General features: G+C 39.2%; 1 protein-coding gene across 1 annotated transcript in view; it reads right to left on the bottom strand.

The window, feature by feature from the left end:
- LOC149284413 (guanylyl cyclase C-like) overlaps window positions 1–23,328 on the bottom strand; it is a 159,841-nt gene that overhangs the window by 63,889 nt on the left and 72,624 nt on the right. Inside the window, exons 13-17 of the mRNA XM_089496809.1 lie at window positions 12,265–12,370; window positions 11,806–11,868; window positions 9,644–9,712; window positions 5,227–5,331; window positions 4,462–4,548 (exon numbers count right to left, since the gene is read on the bottom strand). Of these exons, the coding sequence (XP_089352935.1) occupies window positions 4,462–4,548; window positions 5,227–5,331; window positions 9,644–9,712; window positions 11,806–11,868; window positions 12,265–12,370 (430 nt within the window). The remainder of the gene's footprint in view (window positions 1–4,461; window positions 4,549–5,226; window positions 5,332–9,643; window positions 9,713–11,805; window positions 11,869–12,264; window positions 12,371–23,328) is intronic.

A 23,328-nucleotide genomic window follows, 5' to 3' on the forward strand; every position in this document is an offset into this window, starting at 1 on the left:
CGGCAGAGATGCGGAGGAGGATCTGATCGGTGTCTAGGGAGGATTGGTGGACAACTGTTCTCTTCGTCTCTCCCGGAGCCAGTGGTCAATCTGGGTGGCTAGTGAGATGAGTTCTTCCAAGCCTGAGGGAATGGTGGTACGAGAGAGCTCATCCTTCACGGTCTCCGAAAGTCCCCAACGGAACTGATCATACCAGGAAGAGTCGAGAGCCAGATGCCTGAACTCCGTAATGTAATCTTCAACCTGCCGTTTACCTTGTTTAAGCATTCTCAGGTAGTAGCAGAGGAGATACTGAAGGGGTCATCATAGAGAGCATCGAATACTTGGTGAAATGATGACCATGAGTCCAAAAGTGGGCTGCGGGTGTGAATGAGATTGTGAGCCCATGCCTGGTGCTCATCCGACAGGAGAGAAATGACGGTGTGGACCTGTACGTAGTCAGTGGGGTAAGTCCTAGGTTTCAAAGTAAAAAGGATCTGGCAAGACGCGATAAATGCAGGGTTAGGGTTAGGGTTTACAGAACTTTACAGACAAAAAATTGCCCTTTACATATCATTGCTTATGTTGTGGGACGCAGGAGAGAGGCCGAAACCAAACTTGTCCAACTCACGGATGATCTTTCCAGGGCATATGCTGCCCATAAAACTCACCCAAGTCCAGATACCCTAAAAACGTATAAAGAAATTAAATCCCTCTACGATGCTTGGGTCACTGAAAAGGCGCAGCTTTCTTATAATTATACTCGTAATACCTTTTTCCGCTGGGGCAATAGATCCGGCAAGCTTTTGGGCAATCTTATCCGTCACTCTAAGTCTAAGTGTCATAATGTGACTCGGCTCCAGGACGCTTCCCAATCAGTTGTGACCGAACCTAGTGAAATTACACAACTCTTTGCTAAGTACTTTGAGGATTTTTACTACTCAGAATCCAATGACCCCGACATGATGCTTCAGATGTTTAGGTAGGCTAATATTCCAAAACTGCCGCCTGCGGACCGCGAGCGTTTGAGTAAACCGTTTACCCCTTCTGAAATTGCCGCTGCTATAAAATCCCTTCCTAACGGCAAATCCCCAGGCCCAGATGGCCTGGGGACTGAATACTATAAACTTCTTTCTACGTGCCTGCCGACACATCTTACTGATGTTTATAACGGATTTCTGCAAGGAAGGATTCCCCCGAGGGAATTTACAGCCTCCCGCATCATAGTCCTTCCCAAACCTCACAGGGACCCTACCTTGCTCTCCTCCTATCGCCCCATTTCCTTGTTGAACCAAGATCTAAAAATATTTACCAAAATTATGGCCTCTCGATTGCAACCTATTTTAATGAAACTCACCTCCCCCTCTCAAACTGGTTTTGTTAAAGGGCGCCACTCCACTCAAAATATTAGAGGCCTTATCTCAGCTATCCTTACTGCCAAGCTTACGAATAGTAGGGCCTCTATCATAATCAGTTGTGATGCTGATAAGGCATTTGATAGAATTTCCTGGCCCTACCTTGTTAGTTTTTTTAAATTCCATCATTTTGGTTTACCTTTCTTCAGCTGTTTCGAGCATTGTACCATTCGCCGATGGCTCAGGTTACGGTGAATAATATGAATTCCCGTTGGTTCTCCCTTGGCAGAGGTACTTGTCAAGGTTGTCCCCTGTCCCCTCTACTTTTTAATCTGGCAATTGAACCTCTAATACGTGTCATTGAGTGTTCCGCCGAGCTTGAGGGAATCAGGGTGGGTGATATTGAACTAAAGATTGCTGCCTTTGCTGACGATCTTTTGTTGTATCTTTCTAACCCCAAAGCAGCGATGCCTTACCTACTTGACTTATTTGATCAATTTCATAAGGCCTCGGGTTTCTTGATAAATAAGCTTAAGACTGAGGCGCTTCCCATTTTCCCCCAGGCTAAGCGCGGATGGGGTGGGTCGTTCCCCTTCAATTGGACTCAACTTCCCTCTTTGAAATATCTGGGCCTTACTATTCCCACGAATTTGGAACATCTTTATAAACTAAACTTTCCCCCATTGTTGCGTCAAATGGAAGACTCTTTTAAATCCTGGTCCAAATTTAATCTTTCCTTTTTAGGTAGATGCCACCTATATAAAATGGCGTTTTTCCCCAAACTATTATATCCAATCCACATGCTGCCCATTTCCTTGAAGAAGAAGGACATCCAATATCATAATGCGTTGCTGCGTAAGTTCCTGTGGTTTAACAAAAAAGCTTGAATTTCGTTGGTAAAACTCCAACAGCCTGCTCATAACGGTGGGGTGAATTTACCTAACCTACTGGACTATAATTTGGCATCTAACTACCGTTATGTGGCGGATTGGCTGCGTGGCAGGTCTAGATTCACTAATGTGACTCTGGAGCAACAACTCTCTCCAACCATTTCTTTGGCCTCTCTCCTGCATCTGTCTAAAGCTAACTTACCATCGGACGTTGTCTCCAATCCATTGTTATTTCATACGTTGAAGGCCTGGCGTGTTAGACGTCGCCTGGGTTTGGAGGTTCATTATTCTCAGTTCTTGCCCCTGGTCCGTAACCCGCAGTTTCAGCATGGGAGGGAGGATGGTGTCTTTAAACGACTCGCCCGGGCAGGGGGTCGCGCCGTGGGTGATTTTCTTGACCCGCGAACGGGTAAATTATTGTCCTACTTGCAGTTCCAATCTAAATACTCTACTATTCAGATTCACCCTATTCACTACCTTCAACTCCGTAATTATGTTAACACTCTACTTCCTTACCTTTCTGGGGCTAATTCCAACAACCCTTTAGACCAGATAACAATATTGTCCCCCGCCACAATGCTCACAATGTCCACAATATATAATCTGATCAGACCGGTCATCGATTGGGAGTCCCACAGAACAGGTATTACCTCCTGGAAAGCTGATTTTCCGAATTTGAGTCCAAAACGGGTTCTCCAGGCGTACACGTGCAATTCTAAAGTCTTGGTGACTACAGTGAGATGTTCCTTAAGATTTTGCATAAAGCATATGTCACCCCCAAGCTCCGGTTTTTAATGGGCTTATCAGACCATTCCCGGTGTTTCAAGTGCCAATTGCCTGAGGCCGATCTTCTTCATGGCCTCTGGTCCTGTAGCTCTATTACCCCATTTTGGAATGCATTGCAATTGTACATTACAGACACCCTGGGCATTCGTTTTGCAATCTCTGTAGAATGGGCATGTTCCTCCCACTGTAGCGAGAGCTAAATTTCTCTTGCTCATTCTCTCAGCAGTGGCAAAACGGGCTATATTGTCACAATGGATTGCTCCCCAACCGCCGACGCCGCCTTTGGTCCTGTCGCGGTTGCGCTTTTTGTTTCAAATGGATTGGCTTGAAGCCGTTCTTTATAAAGAGAGCAAAGTTACATTTTTGTTTAATCGTTAATCCCCGTATATAACGACACTAGATGGCGATACCAGGCTGTCGTTATTTCAAACATTTAATACTACTGGGTGGTTTTGCCTTCAGGTCTTGAAAGGTACTCGCCCCATACCAGGGTTTTGATCTCACTGACGGACGGGTTTGTACATGTGTGTAACATGTTTGTTTTGGTTTTTTACGCCTTATGGTTGATTCCATGATTGTCATCTGCCTAACTTTATTTTCGGTCACTCGGATTATTGTTTGCACTGTATGTGATACTATATTGTGCATCACTTGTATCTGTATATGCCTATTTTGTCATCTTGTCTGTATATGACTTTGTCATTATGCTATATGCTTTGTCTTCTCCGTGTAATAAAGAGGTTTAAAAATAAAAATTGCCCTTTACACTGGAATTCTTACTACTAAACCATACCTGCCCTTTGATCTCATAATACAAAAAACATCTCCTTACAGCAGCCAACGCCTTTATCCCTTTACACTGGGGTGCACCAAACCTTCTTCCTTTAGACACTTGGTTTCATTGGTTGGAATACATGGAATAATGTTGTACATTGTTTCATTGTTTCTATCTGACATCTGTGTTATGCCTTTTAATGTTATACACTTGATTATTGATACTATTTGAAAGATACATTATGGCTATTAATGTTGGACACTGGATGATTGTTTCTATCTGACAACTGCAGTATCCTTATCAATGTTTTACACCAGATTATTGTTACTTTCAGACAGCAGTATCATGCTTAGTTTGTAAAATTAATGCTGTTCTTTCTCAACTTCTATAAAAACAGAGAAACATTGATATACCTTTAATGATTACTGAAGAATATGATATATTAATTATTACAGATTTGGTTTGAAGAAAAATACATTACAGTGATATGACTTTATGAGGAACCTGTTTCACCATAAATAAAAAAAGATTCCCTGTAGGCATTTTAAAAGCAATACAAGATCCACAAAAAGTCAAGAGAGACAGAATAACAGATAACAGATAATTATATGGGAAGTACTTTACACCAGTGCCTTCTGTTTGAAAAATGCACTGTTTTATCCTAGGATAGTCTTACCTTAGCTATATCATACATCACTGATATTTTAAATTCCCAGTCCATAAATGTGCCATCAGGGTAAGATATCTTATCATTTAGAACATCCTATGAATTAAAATAAACCAAACTGTTTATTGTTATTCTTGATCATACATTTCAGACACTGCAGTGAATTACATTAAAAATAATTATTGTGACAGACCTTTATGTCTATGGACAGCTCCCCGATTGTGCATCATAGGGCAGTTTGAAAGATATTTACAATAAAGAGATTTCTAGTGATATTGATAGTTTAATTAAAAATAAGAATCAAAATCTGTCAACTGGTATTCAGGGGAATATTTTTATGCAATTCTTTCTATTTGAGCTATCTATTTATTTCATCGCACTTGGCACAACTGAGAATGTTCTAGGTTTCACCCAGACTTTCAGACCAAAGCACTACATCACTCTGATCTTTCTCTGGGATGTGGGAGCTGAATTTGGCCACACTCACTCCCCAATTCCCCTTCCATCCCCATACCATTTTATGTTATGTGGGGCTAGCCATAGCTATATAGACAGCTAGCCCTGCCCCTCCCAAAACTAAACATGCACACGTGTAATGGATAGCCACGCTGCTTCCTAACTCACTATCATGAAAGAGGGAGAGCTCTCAGTACCCTGACCTAGAAATAGAGAGCGATGGGGTATGATTTCTGTCCTTATATTCTTGAATGAAAACAGATTTGTGTGTAGAGCAGGCTAGAGAAGTATTATAAGTAAAGTAATGGATATACTTACACGAAGTGAGCCTCTTTCACAGTATTCAATCACAGCATATATCATTGTATTGATCTTCACTGTACCATAGAACTTTGTCAGGTTGTAATAATCTATTTGTAGAAGCTGTTGGATAATAGTCTATATTTACTTGATGGCTTTGAAACATTTGTGGCTTGGTATATTAAATTATTTCTCACTACATTTTTGTTAAGTAAATAAAAAATGTAAAATGTGCTAAGTTTATTTTTAATTAGAAAACAGTATGTGATGTGCACTCAGAAAATAATCAGTTAATTTTGTACATAAATAGTATTCATAAATTTTAATTCACAAGGAGTTTGGAATAGTCCTGGTTGTTCGAAGAGATTAACTAATGTTTACATTTTATGCAGAGTCAATTTGCATATGTACACACTAAGTTAATTCTAATAGGGTATGTTTATCGACATGTAACTTTTTCATGTTACAAATTAGTTAAGAGACAAATTTCCTATCTCCCGCTTTAACCATGGGCATAATCCCTAGGTTTATCTTAATGCCTTCTTTGGCTTTTCGGTATTTCAAGTTCCTCCTCTCTCATTTAGTTTAACCACACAAATTATATATTTTTTCAGGACAATTAGGCATTTCATTTGAAACATTATGCATACATAAATATATAAACTATCATCAAAACAATTAGGAAAAATTATGAGTTTATTGGTTTCACCTATACAAACAACACTTAAATATTGCAAATGAAGACACAAAATATATTGAGGTCCTGAGCTATTTATTTGGTAGCTGCAAGGCTAACTATGAAAGATGTACAACCCTTTTCCCAAACATAAAACACCTAATATGCTTTGAATTGGGCCCTACTAGTGGTTAGAAAAACCTTAATGGCTGAAAAATAAAAGAATAAATATTTTTTTAAAGTTGGCAAAGTATTTTACACTTTTTATGAAACCATTTTCCTGTGAAACTGTGTCAAATAGTGTAGTAAAATTAGTTATTTTTCATTTTTATTTCCTGAGATATGCAACTATCAACCATAACAGTATGACTAATATTGAGTAAGGGCCCCCTTTTGTCGCCAAAACAGTTCTGACCCATCGAGGCATGGACTCCACTAGACCTCTGAAGGTGTGCTGTGGTATCTGGGACCAAGACATTAGCAGCAGATCCTTTAAGTCCTGTAAGGTGAGACTTCCATGGATGTATATATTCTCTATATGTTCTCCAGGTTAATGACGCACATGTACCTGGCCATCCACATGATGTAAAAGAAAACGTCATTCATCAGACAATGCCATATTCTTCCATTGTTCCGTGGTCCAATTCTCTGTGTGTACTGACTCCTTTATATCAGAGCCAGCATTAACTAAAAAACAGCAATTTGAGCTACACTAGCTTGTCTGTTGGATTTGACCACACGACCCAGCCCCTTCGCCCCCCACGTGCATCAAATAGCTTTGGCGGCCCATGACCACTTTTCCTTCCTAGGACCACTATTGATAGATCTGCAATTTTGGAGATGCTAGCCATCACAATGTGGCCCTTTGAAGATTTCAAAGACATCCTTACTTAACTTTTCTATGTGGCCCACCACAAACATAAATCTAATGAGAAATTTTTTTTCTGTACCTCTTCCCGTCAGGCATGTTTTGGGATAGATGCTGCATGATGGGAAACTCAGATAAAGAAAGAAGCCAGAAAAAAATAAATTCCACTTCTCCTGGTCACATAGATACCACATGTGTGTGTGGTATGTAAGCATTACACAGTCAAAAGAGGCCCCGAAAACAAAAAGGTCTCCACTTTTTTAAAGTTGAACCAGGAAGGTGCACATCATGATTTTTCTTGGGAGGGGGTAAATTTACCCCTAAACATTAAATTAATCCCCATTAATCTTTATATTCTCTGAAAGTATATTGCCCGAAGACCTCGAAGACACCCGACTTCAAGTTGTGAACTGCCATAAATCTAACTTCTAGCTTCTAACCTTTCACGTTTCTTGCACATATTAGGATGTAAGCTTTATGTTAGAGTCTTTCCATCCCTGGATTTTGGGGTAATTTTAAAAATGTTTTTACTGTCTCTTCTTCTCTGGGTTTGGGAGCAATAGTGTAATTCTTTGGTGTCACTCCTTCCCTGAGTTGGGGGTACTTTATTGTGTCTCAAACACAATTACTTACTTTAAAAGCTTAGTGAGTATATCTAGTTTTTAGGGGTTAGGGGATAGCATAAGGGGTGGCGCTAAGGTACTTTTAGTGATAGTGTTAGTTGTGGTTAGATGTCTGGTCTAGGTTACAGTTAATGTATAGTGTCAGTGATAAGTGATTAGATTAGGTCACAGATCAGCAAACTGAATCAGATAGCATTAAATTAGGTCGCAAAATGTTAAAACTTAAATATTGTAAAACTAAGAAAAATCAGATCACTTGTAAGTGACAAGTCTTTTTCAATGACATCTGTCCTATTGGTCCCAACAAGTCTATGGGGACAGAAGAAGCAAGAGTTAACCCCTTCGACTCCACAATCATGTCATAGATGCTATTGGAGCATTACAAGGGTTAATGCTGCATGATCACATTCATGGAACAATTGTGCAGCAGGGGAGGGTCAGGGTCAAGATACCATAATTAAAGTCCTTAAAGCTTCCTATGGCAGCTGGGAAGCGATCACTGGTTTAAGCCTATATGATTGCTCCTGTAGGGATGATCACAGACTCGGGGGGCTCTGCCGGCCTGTAGCTGATCTGCTTGGACTTCTATTACATTATCTGCTACATTCAACAATCGCAGTGAACAATCGCAGCTGCTGTCTGCCCAGAAGTCCAGTCGGACCAGCAACATCGGTTCCCCCGTCAAAAAGTCACCCCTACTTTTTTGAGTCTATAATAGATTCCACCTTTCTAAGAAGGCTTTCCACATCATTTTGGAGTGTGTATGTGGGATAGTGTGCCTATTATAGCAAAAAGAGCATTTTTGAGGTCAGGCACTGATGTTGGGTGAAAAGGCTTGGCTCAGAATCACCATTCAAAATTCATGCTAAAGGTGTGCAGACCACTCGAGTTTCTTCACACACATTTGTCAAACCTTGCCTTATGGACCTTGCTTTGTGGACAGGGCAATAAAGTTGGACAACTGTGTAAAAATATCTGCTGTAATATTACCCTTCAGTGGAACTAAGGGGGCTAGCTCAAACCCTGAAAAACAGCCCAAGACCATTATATTTCCTCCATCAAACTTTACAGTAGGCACTATGCAGTCTGATCACTCTATCAGACTTACAGATAGTAAAACATGAGTCATCACTCCAGAGAACACGCTTTCACCACTCCAGAGTCCAGTGGTGGTGGGCTTTACACCACTGAAGCTGATGTTTATCATCGTGATCTTTAGCTTTTGTGCATTTGCTCTCCATGAAAACACATTTCATGAAGCTCCTGACGCACAGTGCTTTTGCTGATGTTGCTCCTAAAGACAGTTTGGAACTCAGTAGTGAGTGATGCTACAGAGGAAAAACAAGTTTTATGTGCTACCACTTTGTAGCTGAGCTGTTGTTACTCTTCCACTTCACAATAACAACACTTGCAGTGGCCTGGGACAGATCTAACATTGCAGAAATTTCACAAACTCACTGGCAAAGTTGGCATCCTAAGACCGATTATACTGCAAATGTTTGTCTATGGACATTACATGCCTATTTGCTTAATTTTATACACATGTTAGCAATGTGCGTTAGCAGTCTAAATCAGGAAAGGACTTCACATACTTTTGATCATATAGTTCTTATATGTGTTGTGGTAAAGTGTATGGGAAAGTGGTGGATGGGGTGTATATCTCACCTGGTTTTCTCAGCCAGGCACGGTAGCAGACATCCAGGAGGATACATGCTGCTTTAGCAGGGCGTAGTCTGCTAGGGCTCTTTTGTTTAAAGGTACATGGGCTAGATTATTTGGATAAGTGGGAGAGCTCCAGTCCACACCCCTAGTCCACTACAGGTTTTCCTTACTCCCAGGAGTCCTCAGATGAGGCTTCCTATGCTTATTACTGGGGAGGAATCCTTAAAAGAGAGGGCTGTTAGGTTTGCAGGAGATAGGAGAGACTGAGTCAAGGAGCAGCTACAGCCAGCGCTGCAGCCCACCAGGTATGAAGCGTTCCCTACGGACAACTTGTTGTTTTGCTTGGTGCCAGACCTTAGGCTTGTAGTGGGATAGTGAGGTATCCTGATGTTTAGTTAGAGCAGGACAGGCTTAGAGTTTGTTTTGTTTGCAAGGTGCTCTGTGCCTACATCATTTAAATAAACACCCTCCTGAACTTTTGAAACCTGCTGCCTGTGTGAAAACTGTCATTGCCGCCCCATGTGTGAGCTGATCCCTACAGTGTATGTATATATATATATATATATATATATATATATATATATATGTGTGTGTGTTCTTACTTACTTTGTTGAGCTCCATTTTCTGTTTTTCCGTAAAGTTTCCATCATGTTTCAGGTCTTTGAGAATTATGATCTGTAACAATGAAAAATGGACACAACAGAGAAGGTTGGTTCTTTAGATGGAAGAAGAAAACTCAGATGTGCCAAAACCATATCTGACACTAAACCTTTTTCTATGTTGGCCCAGTACAAGGTATCACCGTTGACCAAAGATATGATTTATAAGGAAAAGTTAATTTCTGTTAAAGTTGTATATAACATGCCAAGCTAAGTTAAAAAATGTATGCACAGTTATAAAGTGAAGCTTGAAATTGATATGTAAGGTTTCTTTTTGGGTGTGTATGAATGTATACACATATCAAGGGCAGAACAACTGCTGATGCAGCACACAGGAATTTAGGGTACAGTGGGACTATAGCCTGCACAAGGAAATTCAGGTTAACATTATTCCACATTGTCTGTTGGTGTTGAAAAATAGAAACCTCCCGGAGATCCATATATCAATCTTGAAAATGTATTGTAATCAATGTAAAGACATGTTTATATATTTACATTATTTCTAGGTTAATGTCCTTTCCAGTTTCTCTCAAGTGGCACCCAAACTGGTTAAAGGCATTTGTATGCCATTTATATTGCATGGCATTATAAAAGTGTGGTGATATTGTTTGTATGGGTATGAACAACTTTTAAATGTAATTTTGTTTTCACAATTGTTACTTTATGATAGGATCCACAGCTTGGTCTAAAGAATGCCATAACTGCTTAGGCCTAGACCTGGCTTATCCCAAAGTAGCCACCAACTCTCCAACCCCTAAACAGCCTTTTGCAGCTTTGTTAATGATGGCTGTTGTCTTTATACCAGCAGATGGTTCTTAGTCACTAGAGTAATTGGTCCCAGCCCAGAGAATGCCAAAAGCCTCCCATCGGACATGGTTCCCTAAACCTGTGGAGACAGATCATCCAGCTAATGCAACCTAATACTCCTGCACATGGCCATACAGTGATAGCCTTAGACCAGCAGTTGACTTCTCACCATTACAACTACAAGTCTGGAGAATGCCATAAGCTGCCCACAAAACACCCCAATTTCGATGGGAGATCAATAGAATAACTTGGCTCAGTGCCGTCAGTGGGAACATCTCTGCCACCACAGCCCCAATAACAGCGTGCATAAGGATGGTGATGTGCATATCTCCACACAGCAAGCACTATCTGATTGCAATCCCTTGTTAAAATATCCAGCCTAATATGCCTCAATTGCTTCTCACCATCCCTCATGATATCACCCTACAGCTTCCTATGCCTAATAGCCACTGCCCCTATATGAATTATGAACCACACAGCTACATCGAACTTCAAAGTCCTTGAAATCCTTAGGGTTTTTTCAAATTCTTCCATATGGCAGATGAGACCACCACAAAAGAAACTGTTTACTTCAAGCACCTAGCTATATTTAGCAACTTCATCTTTAACTGTGCTAAGAAAACACCCAATTACGCACTAGCTAACCCTTTCCCAGTATTATGAACCCCGCAATTAGATATGTATGATGCAGGAATGGTCTTTGAAGGTCAAGGGTTTCCTAGAAACCTTCTAATCATATGGATTTACCCACCCCACAACGCTTTATGCATGAGTCGACGGGGCTGATATGTAAGCAGGCAAGGGGCCTAGAAATCCCGCCATTCCTCTTGGCTCCTTCTGCAAGTTCATTAGAAGAGGGGAGAAACATTGCTATTCCTCACTAGGTGCTTATTTAACTTTAACGCCACATGAGCCACTTTAGCCTTCCAAAGCTTTCCTTTTTCATTTTCATGCTGCACTAACGAAACAAGCAAGTCAAAGTAAGATTCCTAATACAGTCCCAACACTGCAATAAAACTGCACTCCCAAGTGACATACAAACACTTCAGCCAGCATTCATGCTTCCTTACCTTCTTACTCCAGAAGGCATCTTTCCTTTCAGATATTTACTGGAAAGTCTCCACTTTCATGAATGTGAACTAATAATGTAATTTCCAAGTTTAACAGAATGATACTGAATTTCTAACTTACCACAATTTTAGGATGTCATGTGTATTTGTATATAAGTGCAATGAACAGTGTGAAACTAACTTGACAAAATATGTTAATTTCACTTCTTTACAGTTGAAAATATAGTGTTACCTTTTTATCATATTTTGCTCGGCGTAACCTTGGTCCTGAATCACGCCTTTTATCTTCGTCAATCTAAAAAATAGGAAATAAACTATTATTAAACTATAGATATATTATAACTCAGTCCTCTTACTACCACTGTGTTATGGCTATAGTTAAAGGCAAGGCAATGTTCTGATTGATGATGAGAGCTTATCTCATCTTATTAAGAGCATATGCGCAGATTTGAATGCCGGCTACAATTGATACATAATGTAATAAATTATTCACAGTTTAAAAGAGAAACAGGACAGTTATAAGCATTTAGATGAGTATCAAACACATCATAAATGTGGAAAACTACCTGATTTGAGTACCTGTCCTATTTTTCTGTTGGTTTCTAAATGTTTTAATAGCTATTTTCTGTGATTAGACTTTTTCAAGTAAAATAACTTATGTTTTGTTTTTGGTATAGTTTTGAAGAATTACCTTTAGGCTGACATGACAAGTCTCATTGTTGTCCAAGGGAAGTATTTTTTCTGGAGGGATATGGCACCATCGTTTTTGTTGGAGTTCGTTTTCTTTACGGTATTTTCTATGCATTAAAAAATAAATAAATGACATTGCACAATCAGTTAATGTCATTTGAAACCAGATATCAAGATGTAAAATTTTAGAATGTAGATATGTTGCGTTTTGAATATCTTCTGGGATGGATTTGCCTTTATTACCATTTTAGTTACACTATATGAACAAAAGTACTGGGACACCTGACCATTACACCAACAGGGACTTTTATGACATCACACTCTAAATACACAGACATTAATATGTAGTTGATCCCCCCCGTTCGCAGCTATAACAGCTTTCCACAAGGTTTTGGAGTGTTTCTGCGGGAATTTGTGCCCATTTATCCATTAGCGCATTTGTGAGGTTAGGCACTGATGTTGGACGAGAAGGCCTGGCTCGCAATCTTCGCTCCAGTACATTTAGGTGTTCAGGTTGGGGTGAGGGCTCTGTGTGGGTCAGTCACGTTCTCCCACACCAAACTCATCCAACCATGTCTTTATGGACTTTGCTTTGTGCACTGGGGTACAGCCATGCTTGAATAGAAAATGGCCTTCCCCAAACCGTTCGCACAAAGTTGGAAGCATAGCATTGTCCAAAATGTCTTGGTATGTTTAAGCATTATGATCAGTGCAACTACGACGGTGGCCTGGGATGACCCCTGCGACCACATGTCTCTTCGTGCCAACTCAAAATAGTTTTCCATCTTGAACCGGTCCGGGCCAGGTTGGAAGGGCTTATTTTAAACTATTTTGAACTGGCACAAGGAGACAGAAATGTATCGGGGTCATGTGGTCACGTCATGTGATCCTGTGTTGAAACCGAGCTTGCACGCACAGTGTGCGAGCAGGTGGACACAAAGCTGCCTGAGATGTAAGAGGTGAGCAGGTGCTGGAGGGAAGGAGGGATGGAGTATGTATTTCTTTTTATGTATGTGGGCATGTGAGCATGGATGTCTATGTACAAGTGTATGTGAGCGTGGATGACTATGTACAAGTGCTTTGAGCATGTATGTCTATGTAGAAGTGTATAATATGAATTAGATATTACAGATACAGTATTTATACCAAGAGGGGAGGATATTTGTGTAGATGGAAGGGTGGTTAATGGGGTTAAAGATAGTAGTAGCATAAAGAATAAGGTTGCACCTGATGCAGATTGTTTTCATGAGAAAATACCGGATGACAAACTAAGTTGTCTACTAGCTAATGCAAGAAGCCTGGCTAACAAAATGGGAGAATTAGAGGTACTTGCATATGAGGAATATTTTTATATAATTGGCATTACGGAAACTTGGTGGGAGGAATCCATTATACACTGTATGGAGGTGGACGCCTGTTTTAAAAAAGATTTTAGGAGGCGATCAACGATAGCGAGGCATCCGGAGAGCGGCCACAACCGCCACTGCGAGATGGCGGCACATCCTTTAAAAAATAAAGAAGTTGCCTAAGTTTCCAAGAGGGTCTCTCCAGACCCTCCTGAGAATTCTGGCTCCACTTGCAGGTTGAATACAGGTACTGCATTCAATAATGCAAGTCAGTGGGGCTCAGTCTTCTAATCACAATGATTAGTAAAATAAATGAAAACAAAAAATAATAAAAATAAAAAAAGTTAAGCAAAAAAACCCTTTTCTTATATTCGAGCACATATGGTACATATTTCTGTAAAGCAGACAACCCAGACTATCCTATCAGGGGTATTTGGGCACTCTTCATGCAGCTATTTGGCCACCAATCACTGTTAAGGGTGGCCGCAGAAAATATTTCCTGTGCTTTTTTCACCAACACTTCTGTGTTGCTTAGATTTTTTCGCACGCGCAGGGTATGTGTTACAGCAGAGAAACCCAGCCAAATTTTTTTAGCTGCATCTCCTGATTATGGAAATATACCACATCCTTAAAAGACAGGTATTGGTGGTGCAACCCACCAACAGTGAGCAGAGCGACAGAAGTAAATATAAATGTAACTCACCCTCACCCCAATGGGTTATATAGAATAATAATTTATTTTATTTTTTTGTATTTTTGTATTCTTTTTTTAAATTTTAAAAATGTATTCTTTTTTTAAAATTAATGTTATTAATGCCAGTGATGTCACAATGCTCACTTTATTGTTTATTTTTTAATTTATTGTATTATTTTTGTGATTTTTTTATTGTTAAAGAAAATCACTAACAATTTCTTTTTTTTGTTTATCTTTTTAGCTTCTCGATGCGATCCCCCTGCACCGATGACACTGTGATCGCCATGCAAGTCTCCATAGACCTGCATGGAGATCAGTGCCTGTGGTCAGTGCGTCATCGGAGCGATCGTATATCCCAGCAGGGTCTAAACAGACCCTGCAGGTCATATCCTGTGCTTCAATGACCTTCCAGGTGATGTCAGCAGTGACGCGACACGGAAGGGAATGCCCGATCGCACAATCAAGCATTTTAACTGTCACAGCTTTCTGGCGCACGCGCCGGCAGCCGTTACAGGAGATCGGGCAGCAGAAAGCCAGCTATGCTTGCTTCTGCTGACAGGGAGGAGTCCAGGCTGTAAAAATAAAGTCGGGACGCACCGGTACATCTATAAGGGTATGTTGCGATCAATGTTCCCTCTAATTTTTCTTGGATGGTGTGCGCAGAAAATTTCTGTTGTACAAAATTTTTCTTAGAGCTAAAATTTTGTGCGCACAATATGCTTCTACAGTCCATATAAAGTGAAGTTGAAAAAAAATCACATTGCAAGGGGGGTGGAGCTATATATTTCCAACCCTTTTGACTCCATGGTCTATTTCAAAGGTGAAATTCTCACTGCAAAAGTTAATTATGAGCGAATCACGAGCAGGGGCTCTGGGCTGCATAAAGGATCAATATATATATATATATATATATATATATATGTGTATATATGTGTGTGTGTATATATGTATATATGTGTGTGTGTATATATATATATATATATATATATATATATATATAATGTCCAAAATTAACAATTGCACACCAATCACCACCTTTTTAGCCCGGTGCCAAGTAGCTGCAACAGCAAATCATAAAACATCCAAAAATAGTTACCGGCACTCCAGGGACTTCTTTAAATAATCACTCAAGAAACTGCAGTTTTCTAATCAACGTTTCAGTCTATTTATTAGACTTTCATCAGGACATGTCAGAAAAGCAGTGTGAATCATATTTATAGCAAGAAATATCATCAACAAGACCTACCACACCTGTAGTGCTCGAGGTATTCAAACCCAGCGTGTACCATTCCCGGATATACATGTGCATAATATCAGCAATGCTTCCGGGTCTCAGACACACTGTCTGAGATCCGGATCATCATGGCAACATTTACATTTACTCTGCAAAATACGTGTCTGCTATGCCGGTAAGTAAACCTCTTATTTGTGCCTTTATATTTGTGTATATACTGCTGTACTCCTGTATACAGGATCAGCAGTGATAAATTTGTGAATAAATATACATAAAAGGACAAAGTTATAATGATTAGACAATGTTGTAAAGAATAGTGGATATCTGTATTGTAAAATTAATGAATAAATGTGTGAATGTGTGTATATATTATGATTATATATATGTGAATTAACAATATATTATCATAGATCTGCAATCTGATCTCTGAAGTGTTGTAACAACTCGTACATTTAAACTGCAACTAATCCGCATACTATGTATCTCCTGCGCCGATCTGTGAATCCCTTAATTGTACCTTAGTGTGTATATATAGAGTGCTTTGTTCATGTATACCACATCTACTATAATCTTAAAAAATAAAGAATATCAAGAAAGAAAAAACAGATCTAATTTTAGACCCTCTCTCTAACCTCCAGGTCGTCATGGCAACGCATACCTTTAAACTGCAGTGAATCTGCATGATGCGTGTCTCCTGTGCCAATATGTGAACCTCTTATTTATACCTTTACATATGTATATCCCCTTCGTGACAAAGGCTGATTTTACTTTTTGTACCCTTCGTGACAATGGCCGTTTTAACATTTCTGCGCTGCTCGTGTTTAGCTGTAATTTTCTTCTTTCCCGTTTACTGAACCCACACACATTAGATATTGTTTTTTTCAGGACAAGAAGGACTTTCTTTAGATGACATTGTTTTGATTGTATCATATTATTTACCATTAAAAAAAAGTATAAAATATGGTGAAAAATTTAGAAAAAAATGACTGTTTCTAACTTTTAGTTGAAAAATCTTTTACTCATCTATAAAAGGTAATAAAAAAACCTGCTAAATAGATTCTACTATTTGTCCTGAGTTTAGAAATACCAAATGTTTTTATGTTTTTTTGCTTTTTTCTGCATGTTATGGAGCAATAAGTACAGGTAGCGTTTTGCTATTTCAAAGCCATTTTTTCCAAATCTGGTAATTCTTCCCCCCATGTGCCATTTCGGGTATCTTTGAACCCGGCCAATGCAATTTACCCCATCAAATCATATATTTTTGAAAACTAGACAGCCCAGGGTATTCCAAATGCTAGTATCTTAACCCTTTCCAAGCACTTATTCTACCACCAGCCTTTGTCAAACTTTATGGTAGTAATTTTTTTGCATTTGTTTTTTCACACACATTTTACTTCCGGTATGAATAAACAGGTTCTGGTATATGTCACTATCATAAAACACCCCAATATGTGTTTAGCAACATCTCCTGAGTACAGCGATACCTCACATGAATGATTTTGCCTGGCTGTTTGGGGGCAAAAGGGCCACATTTGGGGCATGCACACTTTTCAATGTTGAACTTTGGCATTTGGGGATCCACTGCCCATGCCCTATTTGGTACATCTTTGAGCCGGGCCATTTCAGTGTGCCCAATAAAGCCATATATTTTTTTAAACTAGACACTCCAGGGTATTTCAAATGCTAGTATTTTAACTCTTTCCATGCACCATATCTACCACCAGTCTTTGTCAAACTTTGTGGTAGTCATTTTTTTGCATTTGTTTTGTCCCACACATTTTACTTCAGGTATGAATTAAAAATTTCTCGTATATGTCACTATCACAAAACACCCCAATATGTGTTCAGCAACATCTCCTGAGCGCAGTGATACCCCACATGAATGATTTTGCCTGGCTGTTCGGGGGCAAAAGGGCCACATTTGGGGAATGCACATTTTTCAATGTTGAACTTTGGCATTTGGGGATCCACTGGCCATGCCCTATTTGGTACATCTTTGAGCCGGGTCATTTCAGTGTGCCCAACAAAACCATATATTTTTGAAAACTAGACACCATAGGGTATTTTAAATGCTGGTATTTTAACTCTTTGCATGCACACATTTTACCACCAGCATTTTTTCAAAGTTTGCAGTAGTATTTTTGTGTGTGTATTTTTCCCACACACACCTACTTTATGTATGAATTTACAGCTCCTGAGTACAGTGATACCCCACATGCATGGGTTTGTCATTTTTGGGGGGAACTAAAAGGCCACATTTGGTACGTGTGCATTTTTCTAATTGGAAATTAGATGTGTGGCCATCCTCCCCCCCCCGTGTTAATTGGGACCTTGTTGAACCCGGCCAATTCAATTTACCCCATCAAATCATACATTTTTTAAAAGTAGACACCCCATGGGCATTTAATATGCCAGTATTTTAACTCTTTCCATGCGAGAATTGGTTTAAGCTAATATGCTAATTTTAGGACTTGCTCACAAAAATATATTTTTTATATATATATATATTTTTTTTTTTGCCTTTTTTTATTTTTTTAACATTTTTTTTCAACTTGAAGGTTCCCCTGATAGTGACATCAGTGGGAAATTATTTTTACATTTTACAGGTTTTTTTATATTTTTTTTCTAATTATTATTAATTTTATTTTATTTTTAATTTATTTTTTCTAATCACACTGTGATTAGAAAGCTGAGCTCCATTGACTTGCATGGTTGAATGCAGTACCTATATTCAACCTGCAAGTGGAGCCAGAGTACTCTAGAGGGTCTGGAGACCGTCTAGCGAACTTTTTAGACTTTATTGTTTTTCTTTATTGAATTTTCCCGGACCGCCGCCATCTTGCTGATGGCGAAGATCACCGGCAGCTGCGGCTGTGACCGCTCTCCGGAGCGGTCACAGTCCATCCCCAGGTAAGTGTTTGGTGTCGCTGGATGCCTCCTGACCGAGGCATTCCAGCGACACCATTTAAGTTTAGGAGGCGATCGTTGATTGCCTCCTAAACGCTTTTAAAAGTATGGCGGATGTTGACGCCCCGGGGAGGGGCCAGAGATGGCCCCATTGTGCCGATAATGGCGTTGCTGAATGCCTCGAGGTCGAGGCATTACAGCAACGCCGTTTCGGTGCAGAAAGCGAAAATAGATCGCTTTCTGCACCCGTTTAATGACGTGCCGGTCCTGGCACGTCATTTGTCGTTATCGACTTGAATTTCCGTGACGTGCCCGGACCGGCAATTGTCATCAAGGGGATATATAGAGTGCTTCATGTGTGTGTACAGAATCACCTGAGATGTATATATTAGAAAATCCAAAATATCAAAACCAAAAACTTAATATATATACTAAAATAAAAAATGGTGAATGTGTATAATATATAATCACATAATATACCGTATTGGCTCGGATATAGGCCGCCCCCGTATATAGGCCGCACCCTAAAAGTTTGGTGCTTTTTTAAAGAAAAAGTTTTTTTCTTTAAAAAAGCACCAAAAAAACATGCTGCCACTCTGTCTCTCCCCCCCGAGATATGCTGCCACTGTCCTCCTCCCCCCCGAGATATGCTGCCACTGTCCTCCTCCACCTCCCCCCCGAGATATGCTGCCACTCTGCCCCCCCCCGACTTACCAGAGGAGACTCCCGGGTGTCTTGCGGGGCTGGCGGGGGACATCTACGCAATACGCGTACACAACTTCCGGTGCCAGAAGTTGTGTACGCGTATTGCGTAGATGTCCCCCGCCGTCCCCGCAAGACACCCGGGAGTCTCCTCTGGTAAGTCTTGGGGGCAGAGGTAAAGCTTAGACAACCTCCCGTGCCGGCACCCCCCCCCCCCGTAGAAAGTGCTGGCAGGGGAGGCTGTCTGAGCGTATCAGGGAGTAGGATGCAGGTCCCCTGCACCGCTGCGGGGGATCTGTATCCTAACCCTGCCCGGCGCCCGGGACTGCATGTCCTGGGCATCGGGCGCTAGACCCCGAATATAGGCCGCAAAAAGTGCGGCCTATATTCGAGCCAATACGGTATATGTTAATGTGCTTGTGTAAATATGTTGTAGCTACATGTATATATGTATCAATTATAATATATAAAAGAACCTATAAATATATGTTTAACCCAAATGTGTTGAAAACCCAGAATCATGTGAAAAAAACATTCATGTAAATATGAATAAATAATGTAATCATGTACCAAATAATAAATAAATGAATTAGTGCTATTATGTGTAAAATCATCTTATTGCCTGATGTTGTATGTCTATTGATTAGAACACTAAATAATCATTACCCATTAAAATAATGCACTACATAACACATTATAGAATTATTCGAAGCATATCAAAAAATATATCGAAAAATACTTAACATTTTTCTAAACCTCAGCATATATACCAATTCCATCAAATTAATCTCTCAAACTACTATATCTGAGAACTAAGTTAATCAACCTAATTTAGTATTATAGGTATGAAGCAAATGATAATTTCTCGTTTAGCCCACCTGGCGCCATGGTTTTTAACTGGACTATCCAAAATGTCTCAAGTTGCAACAGAATTTTACCTCTATCCCCCCCACGTTGAGATTCAGGGATGTGATCTATTGCTATAAACCGCAATGATGACAAGGCATGTTGTTTCTCTAAAAAATGTTTAGCTACTGGTTTATCTGATACTCCATCTCTGTATGCAATTCTGATGTTTGAGCGATGTGCCCTAATCCGTTCTCCTAATGTATTTTCTGTTTTACCGACATATGACAATCCGCATGGACAATGTATTTTATATATTACATGTGTTGTTTTACATGTAATCCTATGTCTGATATTAAATATCTTTCCTGTATGTGGATGGGAGAACGTTTTACTCGGTATCATATGACTACATGTGATGCAACCCAAGCATCTTACACTACCATAATTGCTAAATTGTTTGTTTTCTTTGCTATAGCTATCGACCGGATCGACTTTTACTAGTAGATCCTTTAAGTTCTTATTACGTCTATAGATGATCACTGGTCTATGCCTAAATGTAGTGGGGAGTGTGTTGTCTTTAGCTACCATATTCCAGTTTTTATGTATACTGTTGGTGAGCTCATGGCTGTTAGCATTATATGTAGTCATACAATATAATTTAGAGTCCTCTGTTGTCACCTTCTCTTTAGGGCCTAGCTTAGCCATTCTCAATGCTTCCTGTAGTAAGACCTGTGTATATCCCCTTGCCAGAAACTTATGTTGCATACATTCCAATTGTTTCTCTGTATTAGTAACATCTGAATTATTTCGTAACACACGCAAAAACTGTGAATATGGTAATGACCTGATTAAATGTTTGGGGTGTGAATCCTTGATTTATGTATCTGAGAAGTGACTTTAATCGGTGTAGGTAATTCATTAATATATTGCACAAATGTTTTGGCTTCAACTTCTGTACCTTTCCATATAATGAGAATATCGTCAATATACCGAAAGTATTTGACGATATTCTCTTTATATTTGTCCAACCAATAAAGTTTTTCCACCCCGAAAACATAGGCATTAGCATACATAGGAGCCATAGCTGCTCCCATGGATGTGCCGGATAATTGCATAAACCAATCAAATTCAAACCTAAAATAATTCAATTGCAAAGTTAATGTTAGTAATTCTAAAACAAATTCAAGCGGAGGTCCTTTATAATGTGGTGATTGTGACAGTAAATTTCTCATTGCTTCAACTCCTTCTTCATGAGGAATTATTGTGTATAGGCTACTAATGTCCATAGATATTAGAACCATATCTTGCAGATCTATATCCATTTTCTCCAAATGTTTAATCAAAGTATTAGTGTCCTTCAAAATCGTAGGTATAGCTTCTACTGATTCTTTAAACTGAAAATCCAACCATTTCGCCACGGGTTCTAAAATTCCCCCAATAGCCGAAACTATTGGTCTCCCCGGTGGTTGTTGTGCATTTTTATGAATCTTAGGTAATGTGTACAGCACTGGTATTCTCGGATGGGTAGTCAGCAAGAAGTTCTATTCTTCCATTGTGATGTATCTCCTATACAATCCTTGCTTCAATGATTCTTCTAACTTGTGTCTTATACTATTAGTAGGATCCTCATGAATTTGTTTATATGTTGTTTTGTCTAATAATTGAGATCTTATTTCTGTAGCATAATCTATATAATCTTGAATTACAATACCTCCTCCTTTATCCGCTGGGCGGATTACTATGGTAGCATCTTTTCTCAAATTGTCTAGTGCTACTCATTCTTTTCTTGTTAAATTATGTTGGAATGATTCTGTTGTATGTATTTTTTCAATTACTTCCTCTTTTACTGTATTTAGGAACGTTTTAATTTTAGATTGTGTTGGGGGTGGATCAAATATACTCTTAGGTTTAAACCTTGTTCCCATAGTTTCTGTTTGATGTTGATTACATTGCTTGTTCGTATAAAAAAATTATTTTAACCTCATAGTCCGACCAAATTGATATAGTTCCACTTGAAGATCAAATGTATTCATATTCCGTGTTGGAACAAATGAAAGACCCTTAGCCAACAGGTTCTGTTCCTCCTTATCCAAGACACGACTAGAGAGATTGTATATAGGCATTATCTCCTGCGTGGGGGGCGTCCCTTGCCCCTGATGTTTGGATGTCCTCTGACTTCTCCTCGTACGTCGTCTTCTTTTCTTTGACTTCTGGTCTGTATACCTTCCAGAATCCCTGTTGTCGATGTCTCTAAAAAATTATTTCTATATGGAGTAATTAGCTCTGTTTCTGATGCTGATTCTGCCGATGTAATATCAATTGTGGATATTTTTGGTTTTATAATTCTCCTACGTGGTTTAAATGGTTTTCCTCTCTCTCCTGATAACCATTTATAGACTCTATGTTCTTGGTAATCTGCCTTGACTTTTTCCATTTTTTTGTCTCTTGAATTTAACTAATTCGCTTTTATAGCGTGCAGCTTCTTCTGTTATTTTTAGGGCAGTAGCTATACCCTCTGAAGATGTTAATATTGCTGCCTGTTTTATCTCAAGCTCAGATATTTGTTGTTTTATACTCATTAAATCCGATTTTACATCTTTAATAATAATCAGCATTAAATCCAGGGAGCATTTATATATATATATATATATATATATATATATATATATATATATAAAATTATTTTTTTTATTGGGAAAAACTGCATAGCTTCTGTTGTTAGGCAACCATTACAAAAATTTACTTCCGTCTAGGGGCGCTTGAAAACACGCGATCGCGAATCTCTCATATAAAAAAAAAAAATAATAAAGAACAAAAAGAAGAAAATAGTGTGATACAGTAAAAAATTTTCCTGGAGTTCTAACACAAGACTTCAATGGTTGCACTCACAATATACATCAATCTTTAGCGCGTATATCAAACCACCCTTCAGTATATGTGTTGGTTCCTTGACTTCAGGTGCATGGAAGACAAGAAATATCCAATAGGGTAATATCTTTAAAACCAGTGTGTATGCAGTGAAGTAATACACTCACATTTGGATGTAGAATATCAAGCGCATCAGGTTAGTTGTCCTGAAGTGGTGGTGGTCTCCAAAGGAAGTTCCTGGTGTAGCTGTACTGGACCCCAGGGTCCAAAAAGATGTTTCTTTGATGTTTCAGTATAGATGTTTGTAAAGTGCAAATGCTTGTGTAAATCAATTATATTAAATTATTAAAAATGTGATAAATGGTGTGTGTTCAGTAATTCATGAGTTGATCAGTATGAAAAAAATAAAATAAAATGTTATTTAATCTGGGGCTATGCCCTTACAATTCACTGATCGGCAAACTA

Source organism: Sceloporus occidentalis, unplaced genomic scaffold, assembly GCF_023333645.1.
Source record: "Sceloporus occidentalis isolate IW3139 unplaced genomic scaffold, rSceOcc1.0.p SCAF_94, whole genome shotgun sequence".
Classification (NCBI taxonomy): domain Eukaryota; kingdom Metazoa; phylum Chordata; class Lepidosauria; order Squamata; family Phrynosomatidae; genus Sceloporus; species Sceloporus occidentalis.